Source organism: Dendropsophus ebraccatus, chromosome 3 (assembly GCF_027789765.1).
Source record: "Dendropsophus ebraccatus isolate aDenEbr1 chromosome 3, aDenEbr1.pat, whole genome shotgun sequence".
Taxonomy (NCBI): domain Eukaryota; kingdom Metazoa; phylum Chordata; class Amphibia; order Anura; family Hylidae; genus Dendropsophus; species Dendropsophus ebraccatus.
Genome location: NC_091456.1, coordinates 135,967,267 through 135,990,511, shown reverse-complemented (window position 1 = coordinate 135,990,511; position 23,245 = coordinate 135,967,267). Strand labels below are relative to the sequence as shown.

General features: G+C 46.7%; 1 protein-coding gene across 1 annotated transcript in view; it reads left to right on the top strand.

Moving 5' to 3' along the window:
• Positions 1-3,719: 3,719 nt before the first annotated feature.
• The window catches only part of NDUFAF2 (NADH:ubiquinone oxidoreductase complex assembly factor 2), a 66,622-nt gene continuing 47,096 nt past the window's right edge, over positions 3,720-23,245 (top strand). The window contains exon 1 of the mRNA XM_069962732.1: positions 3,720-3,933. Within this exon, the coding sequence (XP_069818833.1) occupies positions 3,819-3,933 (115 nt within the window). The 5' untranslated portion in view covers positions 3,720-3,818. The remainder of the gene's footprint in view (positions 3,934-23,245) is intronic.

Genomic DNA, 23,245 nt, shown 5'->3' with positions numbered 1-23,245 from the left:
CCCTGTATACAGACCAAACACATCAGTCCTCTCCCCCTGTATACAGACCCCACACTACAGTCCTCTCCCCTGTATACAGACTTCACACACCAGTCCTCTCCCCCTGTATACAGACCACACACATCAGTCCTCTCCCCCTGTATACAGACCCCACACTACAGTCCTCTCCCCTGTATACAGACTTCACACACCAGTCCTCTCCCCCTGCATACAGACTTCACACACCAGTCCTCTCCCCCTGTATACAGATCCCACACACCAGTCCTCTACCCCTGTATACAGACCCCCCACACTACAGTCCTCTCCCCTGTATACAGACTTCACACACCAGTCCTGTCCCCCTGTATACAGACCACACACACCAGTCCTCTCCCCCTGTATACAGACCACACACACACACCAGTCCTCTTCCCCTGTATACAGACCCCACCCACACCAGTCCTCTACCCCTGTATACAGACCCCACACACACCAGTCCTCTACCCCTGTATACAGACCCCACACACACCAGTCCTCTCCCCTGTATACAGACCACACACACCAGTCCTCTCCCCCTGTATACAGACCACACACACCCCAGTCCTGTCCCCCTGTATACAGACCCCACACACACCAGTCCTCTCCCCCTGTATACAGATTCCACATACCAGTCCTCTCCCCCTGTATACAGATCCCATACACCAGTCCTCTCCCCCTGTATACAGATCCCACACACCAGTCCTCTCCCCCTGTATACAGATCCCCCACACCATTCCTCTCCCCGTATACAGACCCCACACACACCAGTCTTCTTCCCCTGTATACGGACCCCACACACCAGTCCTCTCCCCTTGTATACAGACCCCACACACACCAGTCCTCTCCCCTTGTATACAGACCCCACACACACCAGTCCTCTCCCCTTGTATACAGACCCCACACACACCAGTCCTCTCTCCCTGTATACAGACCCCACACACCAGCCCTCTCCCCCTGTATACAGACCCCACACACCAGTCCTCTCCCTCTGTATACAGACCCCACACACCAGTCCTCTCCCTCTGTATACAGACCCCACACACCAGTCCTCTCCCTCTGTATACAGACCCCACACACCAGTCCTCTCCCTCTGTATACAGACCCCACACACCAGTCCTCTCCCTCTGTATACAGACCCCACACACCAGTCCTCTCCCTCTGTATACAGACCCCACACACCCGTCCTCTCCCTCTGTATACAGACCCGCCAGTGCCCCCACACACCAGTCCTCTCCCCCTGTATACAGACCCCACACACCAGTCCTCTCCCCCTGTATACAGACCCCACACACACACCAGTCCTCTCCCCCTGTATACAGACCCCCCACACACCAGTCTTCTCCCCCTGTATACAGACCCCACACACCAGTCCTTTCCCCCTGTATACAGACCCCACACACCAGTCCTCTCCCCCTGTATACAGACCCCACACACACACCAGTCCTCTCCCCCTGTATACAGACCCCACACTACAGTCCTCTCCCCTGTATACAGACTTCACACACCAGTCCTCTCCCCCTGCATACAGACTTCACACACCAGTCCTCTCCCCCTGTATACAGATCCCACACACCAGTCCTCTCCCCCTATATACAGACCCCCCACACTACAGTCCTCTCCCCTGTATACAGACTTCACACACCAGTCCTGTCCCCCTGTATACAGACCACACACACCAGTCCTCTCCCCCTGTATACAGACCACACACACACACACACACCAGTCCTCTTCCCCTGTATACAGACCCCACACACCCCAGTCCTGTCCCCCTGTATACAGACCCCACACACCAGTCCTCTCCCCTGTATACAGACTTCACACACCAGTCCTCTCCCCTGTATACAGACTTCACACACCAGTCCTCTCCCCTGTATACAGACTTCACACACCAGTCCTCTCCCCCTGTATACAGACCCCACACACACACCAGTCCTCTCCCCCTGTATACAGACCCCACACACACACCAGTCCTCTCCCCCTGTATACAGACCCCACACTACAGTCCTCTCCCCTGTATACAGACTTCACACACCAGTCCTCCCCCCCTGCATACAGACTTCACACACCAGTCCTCTCCCCCTGTATACAGATCCCACACACCAGTCCTCTCCCCCTGTATACAGACCCCCCACACTACAGTCCTCTCCCCTGTATACAGACTTCACACACCAGTCCTGTCCCCCTGTATACAGACCACACACACCAGTCCTCTCCCCCTGTATACAGACCACACACACACACCAGTCCTCTTCCCCTGTATACAGACCCCACACACCCCAGTCCTGTCCCCCTGTATACAGACCCCACACACCAGTCCTCTCCCCTGTATACAGACTTCACACACCAGTCCTCTCCCCCTGTATACAGACCACACACACCAGTCCTCTCCCCCTGTATACAGACCACACACACACCAGTCCTCTCGCCCTGTATACAGACCCCCCACACTACAGTCCTCTCCCCTGTATACAGACTTCACACACCAGTCCTCTCCTCCTGTATACAGACCACACACACCAGTCCTCTCCCCCTGTATACAGACCACACACACCAGTCCTCTCCCCCTGTATACAGACCACACACACACACCAGTCCTCTCCCCCTGTATACAGACCCCCCACAATACAGTCCTCTCCCCTGTATACAGACTTCACACACCAGTCCTCTCCCCCTGTATACAGACCACACACATCAGTCCTCTCCCCCTGTATACAGACCCCACACTACAGTCCTCTCCCCTGTATACAGACTTCACACACCAGTCCTCTCCCCCTGTATACAGACCACACACACCAGTCCTCTCCCCCTGTATACAGACCACACACACACCAGTCCTCTCCCCCTGTATACAGACCCCACACACCAGTCCTCTCCCCCTGTATACAGACCCCACACACACCAGTCCTCTCCCCCTGTATACAGACCCCACACACCAGTCCTCTCCCCCTGTATACAGACCCCACACACACCAGTCCTCTCCCCTGTATACAGACCACACACACCAGTCCTCTCCCCCTGTATACAGACCCCACACACACCAGTCCTCTCCCCTGTATACAGACCACACACACCAGTCCTCTCCCCCTGTATACAGACCACACACACACACACACACACACACACAAGTCCTCTTCCCCTGTATACAGACCCCACACACCAGTCCTCTCCCCTGTATACAGACTTCACACACCAGTCCTCTCCCCCTGTATACAGACCACACACACACCAGTCCTCTCCCCCTGTATATAGAACCCCCACACTACAGTCCTCTCCCCTGTATACAGACTTCACACACCAGTCCTCTCCCCTGTATACAGACTTCACACACCAGTCCTCTCCTCCTGTATACAGACCACACACACCAGTCCTCTCCCCCTGTATACAGACCACACACACCAGTCCTCTCCCCCTGTATACAGACCACACACACACACCAGTCCTCTCCCCCTGTATACAGACCCCCCACAATACAGTCCTCTCCCCTGTATACAGACTTCACACACCAGTCCTCTCCCCCTGTATACAGACCACACACATCAGTCCTCTCCCCCTGTATACAGACCACACACATCAGTCCTCTCCCCCTGTATACAGACCCCCCCACACACACCAGTCCTCTCCCTTGTATCCCCCCGTGTTCCTGTGGATATTGCAGCTTCCTTCCCTCTGTTTCTGCACAGTGAATGGCGCAGCAGCTCATTGCTTCCTACTTCCGGTCGAGGCCCCGCCCCTCCTGGTGACATCACACCTCAAAGGAGAGGATACATTCTAGCTTTCCTTGTTTACTCGGCGCACTCAGCATGGACAGGCTGCGCTCCTTCCTGCAGAGGACACTGGGGACAGTGAGGCAGCACATGGGCACTGACCACTACGGCAATAAGTATTATTACATCCCACAGCAGAAAACCTGGACAGGTAATCAGTAGTTACCGCTGCGGCTCTGCGCTTCATGTGAACATTGACTGATAATGGCCCCATGTTTATAATGCATTGTGCGATGAACAGAGGCGGCTTTTGGTTGAAGACATCGGGTGTGGATTACATGGGCGCCGCCCCCAATCTCTACACAGCCACAATATGAGGGGAACAATACAGGATATGTCCATGATAACTTCATCCATCTACACCCCCCCCCCCCCTATATACATATATATATATATATATATATATATATATATATATATATATATATATATATATATATATATATATTATACTATACACCTCCACACATAATCTAATTCCCCCCCTATTTACTATATATATATATATATATATATATATATATATAGTAAAATGAGGGGCTATTCCATAGAAAAAGAGGGGTAGTGCTTTCCTCATACAAGATACACCCGGAATAAACAAGATACATCTGTAGTGCACAGTGCAAGGAGTGTTTGCACCATAGACTTGGAATGAGCAGGTTTCTATCTTGCACAGAAAAAAAAACTACACCTTTTTTCTATGGAATATTCCCTTATTTCACTATACAGTATATATCTGATTCATTCCTGGCGTACCTTGCACAGGTATCACACATGGGTTTTTATAGTATATGCCCTCAGTCCACTCTACTACAGATAAATCCTGTTCATTCCGGGTCTATCTAACCCATAAACCCTATTTAAACCTTACTTTACATGTTTCCCCATTAGAAATAAAGCTAAATCTTTTTGTTCATTCCTTTTGTTCATGCTCTTTAGTATGTCCCCCCCCCCAGGTGTCATCTACCTCCTCCTCAGATATCTATTCCCCCTCCTCAGTTATGATAAACCCCACCCGATGTGTTATCTACCCCCACTCACCAGATATAATATACCCTTTCCAGCTGTCTTCTACCCCCACTCCCCGGATAAATACCCACCCCATATCATCTACCCTTACTCCCCAGATATATACCCAATTCCAGGTGTCATATGCCACTCCCCAGCTGTCTTCTACCCCCACTCCCCTGATATATACCCCACCCCAGATCATCTATCCAATATACCCAATTTCAGGTGTCATCTACCTCCTCCCCAGATATATATGCCCCTCCCAGGTGCTATCTACCCTTACCCCCCAGATATAATATACCCCCCTAGGTGTCATCTACCTCTCGCCAGATATAATATACTCAATCCCAGGTGTCATCTATCTGCACTTCACAGATATATACCACACCTTATGTGTTATCTCTCCGTAATCCCTTGATATATTATACCCTATCAAAGTTGTCATTTACCCCTACTTCCCTCATTTAATATACCCCACCCCAGGTGTCATCTGTCATCTACCCGTGCTCCCCAAATATAATATACCCCATCCCAGGTTTCATCTACCCCCTTTTCCATATTATCTCTCCCACCTCCAGCATACTAACACTCTGCAGTATCCCCCCCCACATCCCCCTCCCAGTATCATCCATCTCTCCCCATATTCCACAGTATAATCACCTCCTGAAACCCCCTCTACTATCCCCTCCTCCTCCTATATTCCACAGTACCATCCCAGTATCATCTCCTCCTGCAGTATCCCCTCCCAGTGTTCCTCCTCTACTTCCAGTATCATCACCTCCTGCAGTATTCCCTCTCCCAGTATTCCTCCCCTACTTCCAGTATCATCTCCTCCTGCGCTATCCCCTCCCAGTATTCCTCCCCTTCTTCCAGTATCATCTCTTCCTGCAGTATCCCCTCCCAGTATCCCACCCCTACTTCCAGTATCATCTCCTCCTGCGCTATCCCCTCCCAGTGTTCCTCCTCTACTTCCAGTATCCTCTCCTCCTGCAGTATCCCCTCTCCCAGTATTCCTCCCCTACTTCCAGTATCATCTCCTCCTGCGCTATCCCCTCCCAGTATTCCTCCCCTTCTCCCAGTATCATCTCTTCCTGCAGTATCCCCTCCCAGTATCCCACCCCTACTTCCAGTATCATCTCCTCCTGCGCTATCCCCTCCCAGTGTTCCTCCTCTACTTCCAGTATCATCTCTTCCTGCAGTATCCCCTCTCCCAGTATTCCTCCCCTACTTCCAGTATCATCTCTTCCTGCAGTATCCCCTCTCCCAGTATTCCTCCCCTACTTCCAGCATCATCTCTTCCACCAGTATCTCCTCTCCCAGTATTGGCTGTATCCATGTTTTCCAGACAACCTTAGAGCTTTATCCAAGTTCTGCAAGCCCCAGCTAATCAAATACCGAACGTTCGGGTTCGGATCGGCTCGAACCCGGTTCGCTCATCTCTAATTATAATGCCAGCCATAGTAGGTGAGTGGCCAACTCAGTCATTGCAACAATATTCTCTTTAGGTCATCAAACATTGCTTTTTTTTCTCATGTTTTAATGTAATGTACCTAGAGTAACACACCATACCAAGAGGATGCAGTATTTTGTAAATAGTCTCTACTTTTTTTAATTAAAAAGGAGTTATCCAGGACTAGAAATAGGACAGCTACTCTCTTGCAGAAACAGTATCACCCCTGCCCATTCACTTCAGTGAATGGGCTATGTTTTCACACAGTATTTTGCAACCGAAACCAGGAGTGGATTGAAAACACAGAAAGGCTCTGTTCACACACTGTTAAAATTGAGTGGATGGCCGTCATTTATTGGGAAATAATTACCAATGTTTTTAAACAACTTTGTTTTGAAATAATGGCTGTTATTTGCCATTAAAGTGACTGTACCACCAGGCCCAGGCTGAAGCACTGGAGGCGGGCCAACCCACCCTTAGTGGGAAGAAACCCCAGCCCCTCCATGACGTGACTCCATTAGAATCAATGGAACCCTATCATAGAGGGGCTGGGGTTTACTCCCACTAAGGGTAGGTCGGCCCGACTCCAGTGCTACAGCCTGGGCCTGGTGGTACAATCACTTTAAATGACAGCCATCCACTTAATTTCAACAGTGTATGAGCATAGCCTTTCTGTGTTTTCAATCCACTCCTGGTTTCGGTTGCAAAATACTGACCAAAATACTGTGTGGGAACATAGCCTAAGGCTGGAGATCACAAGACAATGGTTTTCTCCTCATTTTGAAGAAGAAATAAATAATGTCAGGCAGAATTCACATCGTAATTTCTCCACTTATCCCCAGTATACAGCGATAATCCATCAATGTAAAATGTTTGCTGACATATACCACAGCATGTTCCCAGCAGCCCACTGGACTTTAATAGACCAAACATAGACTATAGTGACTACACCCACATACAAAGCTAATAAACTGTAACTGCCATATGGTGCACCTGAAAGTAATACGTCAAGGGTAGAAAAAAAAATATTGCATAAAATCTAAAATTGCATATAAAATTGTGAATATGGTGTGCACGACAGCAAATACTATAATGTCTTATGGTATATAATGGGTGTCAAACTCAAATACACAGTAGGCCAAAATTAAAAAATTGGACAAAGTCGTGAGCCAACCTTCATAATTATTAAAGCGCAAATGCGGCGGTCCTGGCACTGTCAGAGCAGCGTGCTGTGTTCCTGGTACTGTCAGTGGTGTGAGTCTCCCAGCACTGTGATAAATGACATGATAAATTGCTATGACATGATTAAAGAGGACCATAGAGCGTCCATAGAGAATGAATGGAGCCGGACTCATCTCTGCTGCGCGCGCACGGCTCCATTCATTCTCTATGGACGCCGGACCCATCTCCACAGCGCGCGCGCCGGCTTCTCACCGGGATATCTCCGTCTCGGGACCGGCTCCGGCAGCGGGACTCAGCGACATGAGGTAAGTATAAGGGGATCTATCTGGGGGTTGGGAGCCTGTCACCCCGGCGCGGGGGGTGACAGGTCTCCTTTAAACCCCAACCCATGTAATAGCCAAACTCCCAAATTGTCCTACATATTGGCCAGCACTCCTAATGGTGCCCAAATAGAAGCCAGCCCCCCAAGAGTCCCAAATAGTAGTCAGCCCCCCAAGAGTCCCAAATAGTAGCCAGCCCTCCCCAATAGTCCCATATAGTAGCCAGCCCTTCCCAATAGTCTCATATAGTGGCCAGCCCTCCCCCTTAGTCTCTTATATAGTAGCCAGCCCTCCCCCATAGTCTCATATAATAGCCAGCCCTCACCCTTAGTCTCATATAGTAGCCAGCCCTACTCCATAGTCTCATATAGTAGCCATCCCTCCCCAATAGTCTCATACAGTAGTCAGCCCTACCCCATAGTCTCATACAGTAGCCAGCCCCCCCAATAGTCTTATATAGTAGCCATTCCTCCCCCATAGTCTCTTATATAGTAGCCAGCCCTACCCCATAGTCTCCTATATAGTAGCCAGTCCTCCCCCATAGTCTCTTATATAGTAGCCAGCCCTCCCCCTTGGTTTCTTCTATAGTAGCTAGCCCTCCCCCATAGTCTCGTATAGTAGCCAGTCCTCCCCCACAGTCTCTTATATAGTAGCCAGCCCTCCCCAGTTGTCTCATATAGTAGCCAGCACTCCCCAGTAGTCTCATTTAGGTCAGCCCTCCCCCATAGTCTCTTATATAGTAGCCAGCCCTCCCCCATAGTCTCTTATATAGTAGCCAGTTCTCCCCCATAGTCTCTTATATAGTAGCCAGCCCTCCCCCATAGACTCATATAGTAGCCAGCCCTCCCCCATAGTCTCTTATATAATAGCCATGGTGGGCCAGATGTAATTCAAACTCTGAATTGCCGCGGGCCAAAAATGATGGCACCACGGGCCAGAGTTTAACACGACTAATATATAGCTACAGTGATAATCTCATTTTGTGTGAAGCAGAACAGTACATGTATGTGACCACAGGAGGGCAGCCTTGTCTTAGAACTGTACGGCTTTTATTCCTCACTGCTTCACCTGGTGTGAATGGAGATGCTTAGGTTCATACCCTTCAGCTATAGATGCACTGATCAGTCTCCTGTATTATTCTGTCCGGTTTTTCATGTCCATGTGGTTACCTGCTAAATAATACAAGCCTGGATATTTCTTGAGAGATAACAGTAAATTGCATATATAAAAAGGTACTAACCTGAATAAGGGCAAATAGATGATCTGCGCACATGTCCCCATGACAGTACTGCTTGTGTCATGCTATTGGGGCAGTAGGGCAGCCTCAGGCCGTGATAACAGTGAGACGTGATATTTCATATGCGGGATGTTTTCCCTCCCATCCCATGAATTCTGTAAACATGGGGACTCCCCAAAAGACTATTAACATCTAATGTGAGCAACTTTGCATTAATAAGAACACCCCTTTGTACCCTTTTCTGTACCCTTTAGCACCACTACTGACCTGTGCCATTTTTTTTGCTGCCGGGCAGCATCATGTGACACATGCCCCTTTTCCATCAACCAATTCCAAACCTGCTTGTAACATTCATGTATGTTGCTGATTCATTAAAAACTGTGCAGATTTCACTTGTGGCGAGTGCTGTGAGAAAAGAAAGCTTTGCTGTGACTGGTTGCTATAGACAGCAAGCTCTTTTAGACCGTTTCATAAATTGGCCCCTATGTCTTTCACTGTCTGTCCGTTTCCTTTTCCTACAGGTAGCTTTCAGTATAGTTCTTGTCTGTTTCCTTCCCAATCTGGCAGACATGAATATGTCTCCAGTAGTCCGAAGTATACTTCTTTGTCAGTCCTACCCCCTCTTACAGCTACAGATATACCACAGGACCCAGTATGCTCCTCAGTCAGTCTCCTTCTACCTCTTAGGGCGGGTTCACACTACGGAATTCTCGCGGACAATGTCTGTGCGCCTTTCCGCCGGCCCCATAGACACCATTCTATGGGCCGGCGTATTCCGCTATACGCTGAAAGAAGTGTCATGTCACTTCTTTTAGCGGATCACGGAATACGCCGGCCCATAGAATGGTGTCTATGGAGCCGTCGGAAAAGCGCGTGCCCGTGCGGGCGGACAGCTGACGGAATTCCGCGGACATTGTCCGCGAGAATTCCGTAGTGTGAACCCGCCCTTACAGCTACAGATATACCACAGGACCCAGTATGCTCCTCAGTCAGTCTCCTTCACCCTCTTACAGCTACAGATATACCACAGGCCCCAGTATGCTCCTCAGTCAGTCTCCTTCACCCTCTTACAGCTACAGATATACCACAGGCCCCAGTATGCTCCTCAGTCAGTCTTCTTCCCCTGAAAGCTATACATATAGTCCTCAGTATGTTACAGTCTTCTTTAACACTGGCCACCATAGATATATTTCCCAATGACTTCCCCTACCAATAGTTCCATAATAATTGCACCATCCCTAAGCAGTTAAAAGAAATAGTATTTGTCAGTTCCTCCTTCTACTCCTCCACAGTCAATCTCCCCAAAATTGTCGGATTTACTGTATGTTATTGTGCAATGCAGAGGCCCTGGGTCTTCCCTGACACATCATCATAGAAAATCACTATATAGTGAATAGAAATGAGGATCTGTCTATAAGGAGACTGAATGACCATGTGCGTCCTCCAATGGTGTGCTCAACAGGTGGACCACACTAAACACCAGGTGGTGCTATATTATATAGGTAAACACAGTCCTGCAGTGTTCATTTGTTGCTGGGGTAAGCTATGGACAGCTGTATGCAATGGCCACTACTGGCCAATGTAGCATTGTATGCCAACCAGATTAACAGCCATCCATATAATGCATCAATACTATGGATCCACCAGGACAGGGGCCTTACTAACAGAGCTGTTCTCCATTCTAAAAGGTGGTGTCTTGTAGGGCTGTACAGCCCCTTTAACTCTGTACCCACAATCTGTCCCAGCCCCCCCCCCCCCCCCCCCCCCCAAACCACTTGTACCTTTGGATAGCTGCTTTTAATCCAAGATCTGTCCTGGGGTCCGTTCGGCAGGTGATGCTGTTATTGTTTTAAAAATGACTTTTAATCCGGCAGCGCTGTGTCTAATGGCCGGGGCTTAAATTTGTATATGCATTAGGCTGGCACCACCTCTCTGTCCTTCCTCCCCACCCTCCTCATCATTAGGAATGCTCCAGGCAGATTGCCTCCTATTCCCCACCTGTGTGTATAATGAACTTGGGCTGGATCGTTAAGACCCTGTGCAAAGCTCAAACAGCAGTAAATGTTCCTGGATCATTCCTAATGATGAGGAGGGTGGGGAGGAGGGAAGGAGAGGTTGTGCCAGCCTAATGCATATACAAATGTAAGCCCCGGCCGTTAGACACAGTGCTGTAGGATTAAAAGTTGTTTTTAGGACAATAACTGCATCATCTGCCGAACGGACCCCAGGACAGATCTTGGATTAAAAGCTATCTGAAGGTACAAGCGGTTTGGGGGGGGGGGCGGTCAGATTGTGGGCACAGAGTCGCTTTAAAGTGGTACTCCGAGGACAAAAAATTATTTTGTAATATATTGCTTAAATAAAGTTATAGCCCTTTGCAATATAACTTTATTAAAAAAAAATAAAAAAAAAAGGTTTAAAAAAAATAAATAAAAATCCGTTGACTGGCAGCAGTAAGGGGCGACACAGCCTCTTTACCGGCACCAATGTTTGTGTTGGGAACTGCAGAGCTATCAAAGCCCTGCAGTTCTGTTTCCCTGCTCTGTTCTAGCACTGTCGCACGGTGATGTACAGATCAGCCCAGCCCCCCCCCCATATATAGTACACAGGATGGAAAGGCTGACATGTCATAGATCTGCTGAAACCTTTTCCTTTCTGTAGGGACATATCCTTACACAAACCTGAACTCTCTGCATTTGCTTACTGGAGGCTGAAGAAGTTAGGTGTAACCCTAGGGAGTCCTGGAAAACATGGATAGAGCCTTTGGCTGTTTCCAGGTTTTCCATGAAGCCTTAGGACCGCTTTCAACTTCCTAAGCCATCAGTAATCAGATGCCAAGAGTTCTGGTAAACCCGAGCGTGCTTGATATTCTCATCTGTAATCATCATATAACAGATGCAATTACTTTGAGTAACTTACTGTTATAGGGTCAGTGTGCAAACAGTACTGTACTAGTTTTAGACAGGGATACCCAGGGCCGGCTCCAGCTTTTTGTGGGCCCTTGGGCGGCAGAGCCTCGGCGGGCCCCTTTGAGGAGCAAATCATGGAGAGACAGGTGAGGAAAGATTTGCAGCAGAAGAAACATGCGGCTGCTGCATATCTTTCTCCTCCTGTATCTCCTGATCTCTGCAGTAGTCAGGACTCTGGAGGAGTCAGACACAGTGACAGGAATATATATATATATATCATGCTGGTGCTGCTAGTTCTCTAGTATACAGCTCCTTCTGTGTGTGTGTGTGTGTGTGTGTGTATATACATACACACAGAGCAGGAGAACTAGCAGCACCAGCATTTTATATATATATATATATATATATATATATATATATATATATATATATATATAATATTTTTTTTTATTTTTTTTTTTTATTTATTTATAATATGAACATGGTGAGACCTCTAGTTATCCTATATACAGGCCCTGCAGTGATATACAGTGTGTGTGTGTGTGTATATATATATACACACACACACACACACTGTATATCACTGCAGGGCCTGAATATAGGAGAACTAGAGGTCTCACCATGTTCATATGATAGATAGGAGATAGAGAAATAGATAGATAGATAGATAGATAGATAGGGAAATAGATAGATAGATAGATAGATAGATACAGATATCTAGTTGTTTTGTGTATTGAGGTCCTGCTGTAATATATATATATATATATATATATATATATATATATATATATATCCTGCTGTAATAGATATAGATATATTACAGCAGGACCTCTATACACAAAACAAGTAGAAGAACCAGCACATACAGGACACTTAGTTTGCAGAGCCTACCTGCTTTCCTCTATCAGGTCATGTGTCCGATCACATGACCCGTGACATCATCAAAGGTCCTTCAGACTCAAAGGTCCTCTTTCCTACTCGGCTGTAGGGAAGATTTGTGATGGAAGACAGGTGCTCGGGGGCCCCAGTATGGATCGGCGGGCCCCTAACTGTCAGATGCGGCCTCTAGGGGCCCAGTCCCCTTTGTTACTACACTTTTTTTTCTTTTTTACTAACAAAAAAAATGTAGTAACAAACGGGAGTGGGCCCCTAGAGGAGCTGGGGGCCCCGGCATTTGCCCTACTTAGCCGGGTTCTGACGCCGGCCCTGGGGATACCACACATACTTTAAATACTGGGTATTCTTGTGTATTCACCCTTTATCTTGGGTACTCTGTACAAAATTCAGGAGCTGACTCCTTCTGCACCTCTGCTCAGTCTTTATCAGACCTCTTTCCATTTATTCTCTGACCTCTTATGGAATCTCTCTATTGTATTGTAATGAATCTCTGTAAACCACCTCTCCATAGTTTATACTTTATTTACCAAGAAGAACACTCCCTAGCATTCCTGGAGTTATACTTCAGCAATATTCCTGCAGTGTAACTTGTTTCACCCCAGCCTAGTTGTATCCATACATATTGAGCTCTTCTATTATTGCAGAGTCATGTGATCCCCACTCAGACCACCAGTAAATCACCTGCTGTACAGTGTAAACAGAAGCTCAGTCTGCCCTTGATGGCTGACTTTCTGACTTAAAGGGGTTGTCCGGCGATAAAAAAGCTCAGTCTGCCCTTGATGGCTGACTTTCTGACTTAAAGGGGTTGTCCGGCGATAAAAAATTATTCACAGAATAACACACATTACAAAGTTATACAATTTTGTAATGTATGTTATGTCTGTGAATGGCCCCCTTCCCCGTGTTTCCCCCCACCCACGCTAGACCCGGAAGTGTGGTGCATTATACTCACCGCATATCGTGTCGTCCACGGTCTCCGATCGTCAGCAGTGACGTCTTCTTCGGGAGCTTGGCGGATCTTCCCGAGTGCCGGCCACCCTCTGCAGCGTCATCCGAAGCTCAGCCGCGATTGGCTGAGCATAACTGTGCTCAGCCAATCGCGGCTGAGCGGCTGATGACGCGGCCACGTCATCAGCTGCTCAGCCGCGATTGGCTGAGCACAGCTATGCTCAGCCAATCGCGGCTGAGCTTCGGATGACGCTGCAGAGGGCGGCCGGCACTCGGGAAGATCCGCCAAGCTCCCGAAGAAGACGTCACTGCTGACGATCGGAGACCGTGGTCGGCACGCGACAGGTAATGTATAGCGCACCACACTTCCGGGTACACGGGTGGGGGTGGTGGGACACGGGGAAGGGGGCCATTCACAGACATAACATACATTACAAAGTTGTATAACTTTGTAATGTGTGTTATTCTGTGAATAATTTTTTATCGCCGGACAACCCCTTTAACTACCCCTGCTTCCCGTGTTCTGTCTTGTTCTACCTGCTGCTATAGACAGAATTCCCCCAACAACAGGCAGTGGATAGTAGTTTGCAGAGAAGAGAGACAGTCATAATGTTTAATAAGTTATTTTTCTTTAGTGCACACTCCAAAACCGATATACTGTGACTAGGTAATTGTGTAAACCCTTACGTCATGTGCTAGAATATACATAGGAATAGATATGCTGTGCTCTTGCAGCAGATGTATGTAGGGGGGTGAGGATGCTAATTTAAGGGACTTGGCTAAACGTCGGTCACTATGTGGGTACTGCCCAGTTTATAAATATTTCCCGTCTGTACCTCCAGGGAGGTGAAATAAGTGTCTCACTTGCTAAGGTTTTTCTCCATGTCCTCTTTCAGCCACAGCTTTCATGCAATCTGTAAATGTGGAACAGACTTTGTGCCTTCAAACTGAAATTTTCAATCTGAAAATCCTCCCAGGTGTCAGATGCAGTTTGGTGCGGGCTTTAACTAGCAGCCTGGAGCACAGAATCGTCCTGTTCCTGCCAAGCTGACAGTGACATTGGACAGCTGTCAGTACCGCCATCAGCCGCTGATTGACTGCAGTCATTAGTGGATTACAAGTCCTCTTTGTGCTACATATTCACGCTCTGTTCAGGGGGATATATTTCCTTCCTATAAATACTCTCTATATAAGTACGACTAATGTGATAATGTGACACCCATTACCACCAATATGGGTTAACAGAAATGTTATTGCTTGAATACTTCTATAGCAGCAATTCAGGGGTGAAATTCTAACTCCCATGTCAGAAATTAAGATTTGGCTGCCTGTTGCATACACTGAAGGGCTGTAGCAGCTGCATACATGATTGTGATTTAAAGGGGTACTCTGGGCTGGGGGGCTTTTTCGCCTATGGCCGGGGAGGAGGTGGATGAGGGCAATGACGTCCACTAACCTCCCTGGTTCCAGCGACAGGTCCAGCACTAGCGTGAGATATAAAATTCACTGGAATATCTCTTTATAGACTGGTATGGGCAGCTGTTACCTTATCTCAATGAGCTGACAAGCAGTTATTGAAAGTAAAGGGCCCTGATGAATGGAAGAAGAGGCACCTTTCTTGTTGACATGACATTGCAATGATGTTTGCTGCAATCTCAACTCTGCAAGTATTAAGGTAGATTTGTGTTGAGGCATATACAGTGGTGCATTGGATTACTAGCGTAGTTCGTTCCAGGACAGTGCTTGTAATCCACATCCACTCTACACCAAAACAAATTTTCCCATTAGAAATCACTGATATGCAGACAGTCGGTTTCACACCCCAAAAATAATGATTTTTTTTATTCTGAACAACAACATGTAAAACAGATGAAACAATGAAACAGCTGAATATGTTATAAGTTACTGTACAGTATAGTAATCAGCATGTGGAGTAAAATGTATATTAAAGGGGAACTTCACATAAGGAAAACTTGTTTTCTATTAAAAGTACATTAAAAGTTATATAGATGTGTCTATATAATGTATTACCGTATCTGTGCGGTTCTGCCACACTGGTAGCTGATAGAAATCTAGGAAGTGAAGAAAAATTGCCTCTGTACCAATTCACATTGTCTCCCACTGCTCTCCCCCCTTAGGAGACAAATCTTCCATGCCTCTGTCTGACATTGTGCGTGTCTGCTGAGTTCAGGCTGATGATGCAGACAGGGGGCAGGGTGTGATGTCACAGGAGGCTTGGCTGCATCCCCCCAATCCCCTGAGTGATCCACCATCTCTGACCGCCCAGTGCTGAAACTTCGCTAATTGTGCAAAACTCTGCAGTAAAATAAGGGCTGTGTTCACACATGTTGAAGTCTCATTGCAGTACTGCAGCGTATTCACAAGAATAATGCAGTAACACAATTAAATGATGCTAAACGGCAGAGAGAATCTGAGCCGGCACTGCCAATCCCGCCTGGAAAAAAAAACCCAAGACATAAACAGTATATCCAATGTAAGATAATATTGGATAAACTCCTTATTGTGGGGCTCAACTTCATAGATAAAAGATGCTTGATCATAATATGCGCGTGGAGATGAAAAGAAAAATATTAAAATTAAATTTAAAAAGTTCTTTACTTCCAATGTCAGCATTACAGGTAGAGAATACAGCACGCTGTGTGGGTGGAACCACAATGACATGATAAAGTACTGCAGTTCATTTAGTAACACATTGAAACTGAAATGTGTGAACACAACCTAGATGTTCTGCAACAGATTTGGGTGGGGAATGAGCAGGGTGGAGGACTGTGATGAACAGCTGAGGGAAAGCAATGCATTCTGGAACCTGTAGTACTGAGTACAACTGCTCAACCAGGAAGTGGGATAGATAGGTAAGTAATGCTATATGCTTCTGCAGAAGGTTCATTTTTTTTTTTACCTCTACCTGGAGTTCCCCTTTAAATATCTGTGCCCTAACTTTGCACCACCCCTCTGTCCCTCCTACCCACCCTCTTCATCATTAGGAATGCCACTGGAACATTTTCTCCTGTCTGAACATTGCAAAGGTGCCTTAACGATAAAGCCCATGTGCCGGGCTGACACAGGTGGGGAGTAGGAGACAATCTGCCTGGAGCATTCCTAATGATGAGGAGGGCGGGGAGGAGGGACAGAGTGGTTGTGCCAGCCTTATGCCTACACAATCTAGGCCACGCCGGTTGGCACGGGGCTGCAAGTTTAAAAGTTGTTTTTTAGGACAATAACTGCATCCCCTGCCAAACGGACCCCAGGACAGATCTTGGATTAAAAGCAGCTATCCGAAGGTACAAGCGGTTTTGGGGGGGACAGATTTTGGGTACAGAGTCGTTTAAGTGCATAAACCTAAACCATCTTTGCAGACCATGCCCCTCCCCCACTCCCACTACCATCCAGCACATAGAGCTCTTAAACCAAAGTGATGCTATTAAACCAATTTACAATTTTGAAAACTCTGAGCTCTTACTCCAAGTTACTCTCAAACCAAGGTCCCATGGTATTAGATGTAGGGAAGCGTACAAAGAATGAGGGCCCTGCCACACAATAGCATAAATCTCAGAACCACCCATACATGGGCTTAGAAAAAGTTTTGATCAGTTGTTTGTTAGAACAAGTGTTCATTCCCAGTTCTGTACCATGTGAGTTTATGCTTTCCCAGCTCTGCTCCACGTGGCAGAGACAGACTTCCAGTGTCATGGTCCACAAACAGGAAAGAAGAAGCGCTTAGCCCCTCACTTCTCTCCTCACTGTTTTTAGCAATTGTTGGGGTCTGAACACTCCTGACTGATCAAAACTTTTGACATGTCTCTGCAACAATGCAACATGGGTCACAAGATCAGTCAGGCCGTATTAGAAACAGGTAATCTATTTCAGATTAGTGGGGCGTCCTGACGATTCGTGAGGGCAAACAGAGCAGGAATCACAGCTCTGTACATTATGTAGTGGCAAAGCTGGGTTACAGCAGCCACCACACAATGTATGGAGCTGTCTGCTTCCTGCTCTGTTTCATTGTTTATGGCAAACATCTGTTCGGCATGGTACAGGGTATAAGCCCCCACCAATCTAATACTGTTACTGGACTCAAAAAATTAGCTTGAAACCCCTTTAACTCATGAAATAATATACTATTTATACAAATAGGGATGCTGATGCTTGCAGTTTTACTATTTTCTGTATATAAGCACTTTTATCACGTGTTTAGCCCCTTGACACATTACATATATATCTCTATATAATGTGACAGTAGGACGGTGTGATGAGGTGGTGCAATATGATCATCATGTAAAGTACTGCTTATTATAGGAGCTAAGAAGTGAGCAGCTTGCATGGTTCTGCACGTTTTGCAAGGCTACACTGTATACCAGGTGTCGGCACACGCCTTGTGCTGCCTGCCTAGCCGAGTGAGTATATTGCACATTAGCAGCACTTTCTAACTTGTCAGTCAGGATCCTGTCACCTTGGTTAATGAGTGCCAATACCCAGCGTGGCATGGGGAGATATTATTAAATATTGAGCTCCATTCTGTTCTGCTCGTCCTCCCCCACACTTATATTGAAGCATAATGTTCTCATATGGTAAAAGGACAAATGCGAGAACTCCAATGCGGCATGGTATATGTATATGCTTTTAAAAATGTTATTATTTTTAGCATTTCCGCCCAAGTTAACAGCATTGAGCGCTAGTGACCTTGTATATTTATTGCCTGTGTCTAATTGGTAGTATAATGGCAATGGCTGCTATATTGTTTTGTCTCCTTGGTTATCTGTATATAGCATTTTCGCTCTTGCTGCTTTGTCTGAAGCTGAATTACTGATAATGGTAGCTAATGTGCGAGTGAAGTACAATAAAATTTGGCTCTAGGAACTGAGATTCTCAGTCTTGAGTTCAGAAGAGTGATAACCTTTCTTTTTATATCCTAGCTATTTGCGCCAATGCGCCACGCAGCTTAGCCTGTGCTGGCTTATGAAGAATCCACTGAAGGGTTTTGTCTCCTAACTTGAAAATTAATGGATTGCCTTACATTTTACCTCTTCATAGTGCACAGCTGTAAAGGGTTAGAGGGGGTAAGTATAGCCGTTTTAGAGGGTTTATCTAGCCTGTAAAAACTAATTGCCATCAAAATTAGATTGCAAGGATGGCAGAAGTAGGTCCTCTACCAATCAATGTTAGACCATTGAAGGTCCTACTTGCGGCATCCATGTCCATCAATATTAGATCGGTGGAAATGTTTTGGGAAGGAAACCAGAGTAAAATGTGTATAAAGGGGGACTGGCAAAGGTTTAAATCTCTTTAGATATCTTTGGTATCATGATTCTATGATGGTTTCATGCCACCAACCAGCTATAGTCCTCCCTGACCAACCAGAACATCACCTTATACCCAGGCACGGTGACATTCGTATAAGGGTACATACCTTGGCCGAGCTGAGCCACAATACCAGGCACTGTTTCATTCTAATGGTCAGTGGGGTCCTTGGGGTCACACCTCCACTAGTCATCCCTCAGTAGCCTATCCTATGAATTGTCCATTAGTTCACCTGGAAAACCTGTTTTCAATGAGACACTGGACCATCACTAATAAGAACTATCTTTCTTTGTCCAGTGAGTAGAATAGTAAATTGCTATGTGCGTATTATTGAGCGAACAGTTATTACTATTATTATGATGGATTGGAATCTGTTTTTGGTATGTTTTTTTCCTCCATCTGGTGTCCATTCATCAATTCCTACCAAACTGAATATACAACCAACAAGACAGAAAATTCCTTCTTGCCGCCACAGTGATGTATTGAGAGCTGCTAGATAAATGACTCTCTCGGCCTGGTGAGGACTTGTGATGCATGGCTCTCTGGCCACTGTTTTGTAGAGCTACCTTTTCAGTTTTCAGATAAATGGCCTTTACAATCTCTGATACCAAAGACTGGAAGAGGGATCAGAAGTGGCCGCAGTTATGGTGCCTGTCTTTTGCTCGTGTGTATCCTGCATCGTGATTGATAGAACGTAATGGACAAACAAAGATGGCAGAATAGCTTCTATATTCTTTATCTTCAGCACACTCAATCATTGTCACATCCAATTAATTTTTATAGTTTGCAAGCAAAGGTGTTTTTTCCATAGCTTATAGGTCAGCCAAAGCATTTTTCTTTGACCTTCTACATCACTGTTCTGCCTGCAAGTTCCAAGCATATAATCTCCAGCAGCCAGGAGTGTAATGCCAGCAAATATTGGCATATTTTTGGATGCATGAGGACAGTGCTCTGATAGGGATAATGCTGCGGGGTGACCTTCCTGGAACGTCTACATCGATGCTCCGGGTCAGCAGTTTTCAGAAACAGGATTTAAAAGGCTTGTGCTTTAAGGTACATGGTAATGCTATATCTTGCATTACTGCAGGGGCCACGGATTGAATATTGTGGACACTATGCCTATTCTTGGTAAACAGGGGCATGTTACAATTATGTACAGCCCCTGAGGAATATGGCAGCCATAGACAGTGGCTCTGTCCACCTGTAATTTCATGCAAAGGGATAGTGAGGGTTATTTTTCATTGAGAAGCATAGGTAGTAGTGGAGGAAAACATATGTTTACCACTTTTGGCATGGTTGGGAATTGAAGAAATTGCTTTTTGCTATGAACCCATTGTGGTTAAAGAGCTAAAAAACGAAATGCTCCCAAACCTAGATAGTCCTACTCCCCAAGTCCCTCTAAGTATTCTGAGACCTTTCTAGCTCCTCCCCTTCCTGAGTTACAAGTTTTTCTAAAAGCTCCTTTATATCTAAGATGGCACTGCAGCAGAGCCAATGCTCATCTGATGTAGTGTGCTGTGACCACATGTCTTCCCCCCCCCCCCCCCCACACACACACACACACACACGACAGGTTGGCTTTCCCGGCTTGTCATCTGAGTGCCGGGGTGGGGGGAATGGGGTGTAGTACTCTTGCAGCAGGCTTGGCCTATCATCTAAGTGCAGCACAGGTGGAGACTGCATGTTATCTGAGTGCAGCAGGGAGCCAGCCTGCGACTCTGAAGGTGGAGGCCAGGAGGAAGGAGCGTGTCTGAGTGGACTCCATTTAACTCTGTGCATGGAGAATGGGGTGAGTTGGCAAAAACTGCTCAGAACAAGTATTTACTTGCTTTGAGCAATGGGTGGGCTATTTAACACTGCAGTACGGTGGGCCGTACTTTTACGTAGTGTGAACATAGCCTAATAATGCAGAAGATACTTTAAATGGCTTATATCATATTAAAGCCTTCCTAGTGATCAGTCGATTCCAGAACATCTGGCTGCTTTAAAGGTTTATTAGAGTGCTGTGATGACATTATTAGAGATGAGCGAATACGATTCGATCAAGTAGGTATTTGATTGAATATTGCGGTATTTGAAAGATTCAAATTCAATCGAGTAGTGAGGCGAATACGCGGGAAACATTCGAAAGCCCTCCCATCGCACTTGGCGCTTTTTTTAATCCAATGACCATGCAGGGAGGCCGTGAGGGACCCTGGGAGTACGCACGCAGCGCGAAAACGGCGTCTACCCTCATTTGATAGCTGAACCACATGACCTTGAATCTTAAATACTTGGCTCCCGCCTCTCGACCGCAGATGAGCTTTCAACCTAGCCAGGGAAAGATCTTGCAGCAGGGAGAGATAGGTTTTAGTAGCATTTGGTTAGGCAGGCTTACTACAGAACCCAAAAGTCCTTTTCAGTGCTAAGATCCAGCGAAAAAGTCATCTCTAAATCAAAAGCACTTCTCAGTGCTAAGAAATAGATGATATAACAGCAGCATCAGCAGGTGTATTCATTCCAGTACCCTGTGTGTACAAGTGACTTATAGTCTCCCTGTTTAACACCACTAAGGGCACGTTATACATATTGTTCCAGTAGCCCACTAAGGGCACTTATATATACTGTTTCAATAGCCCAGTAAAAGGCACGTGATACATATTGTTCCAGTAGCCCAGAAAAAAGGCAAGTCATACATACTGTTCCAGTAATGTTCGTACAGCATTGCGCGTGATACGTGCTAATAACATGATGCTCTGCGGACGCACATTGGAATCATGTATGTAACACTGCGCAAGAAATACGAACGAAATATGTGAACATTGCCATAAATGTTCGTAAAGGGTTCGCAAATATTTTTCCTTTGCAACTGCAGAGAGTGGCATTATACAGCGATTTTGGGGTGTTGGGTGCACCCAGGCATGCTCCCCCTAATGTCCCAGTGTCATTCCGGAGGTATTTGCATCGTTTAGGGAGGTTTTATGGGGGACTTGGTGACCTCCAAGTGGTCAAATTTTGATTTCCAAGTGTCGCTAATTTTTCCCCATAGACTATAATGGGATCAAATATCGGTGCCTATTCGATTCGAATTGTCGAAAGTCGAATATTTCACTACTCTTTCATCTCTAGAAATTATGTATGCTGTTTACAACATGTGTGTCATGTCATTGCAGCACCGACAATGGAGTAATAAGAGCAGTGGCAAACTCAGGGTGAGAATTTAAGATGAGCTCAAACTAAGCATACTCGGGTTCGTCCAAACCAGAGCATGCAACATTTCATCAATGGTGGCTACAGAAGGTGGATGTAGCCTTAAAGAGGATGTACCACCTGGTACATCCTCTTTAACCTAAACCCACTAATCGAACGGCGCCGGCGCGGGGAAGCCGGTGCCGCGGTCGGTTTTTCGGACCGAGGCCCGGTTCCCGTGCATGACGCTGTTCTATGCACCGGACAGTGCTCAAGCAATGGAGGCGGGCCGGGCTGCCCCCAGTGGGAGGGAATTCCCACTCCCTTAGAATGGATGGCGCCGCGTCATACAGGGGAGGGAATTCCCTCCCACTGGGGGCGGCCCGCCCCACCTCCAGTGCTTGAGCACCGGCTGGTTCCGGTACATAGAACGGCGCCGTGCACGGGAACGGGGCCTTGGTACGAAAAACGGACCGCGGCACCGGCTTCCCCGTGCCGTCGCCGTTCAATCAGTGGGTTTAGGTTAAAGAGGATGTACCAGGTGGTACATCCTCTTTAAGCTGCCTGGAAAACATGGATACAGCCGTAAGTAAGCTGTACAGTTTCTACAGTGTTGCAAAACTACAATTCCCGTCATGGCATGTAGTTTTCCAAAAGTTGGAGGACTGCAAGTTCCCTTTTACTTGAGTGGGAGTAAGCTGAAGTCCCATGCACTCCTGCTACTGATAGCAGTAATAAAAACATAGCCCCTTCAAACCACTGATGGGTGGGGGTGCCAGAAGTCAGACCCCTGTTAATCTAATATTGACGGCCTGTCTCAGGGTGGGAAACCTTCGGGCCTCCAGCTGATGCAAAACTACAATTCCCTTCGCCTGGACAGACAAAGCTTTGGCTGTCCATGCATGATGGGAATTGTAGTGTTGCTGGAGAGCTAAAGGTTTTCTATCCCTGGCCTATCATGGCCATTAGTTTTACAAGGATGTAACCTGTTCTATTGCTTTGTGGATAAGGATTGATGACTG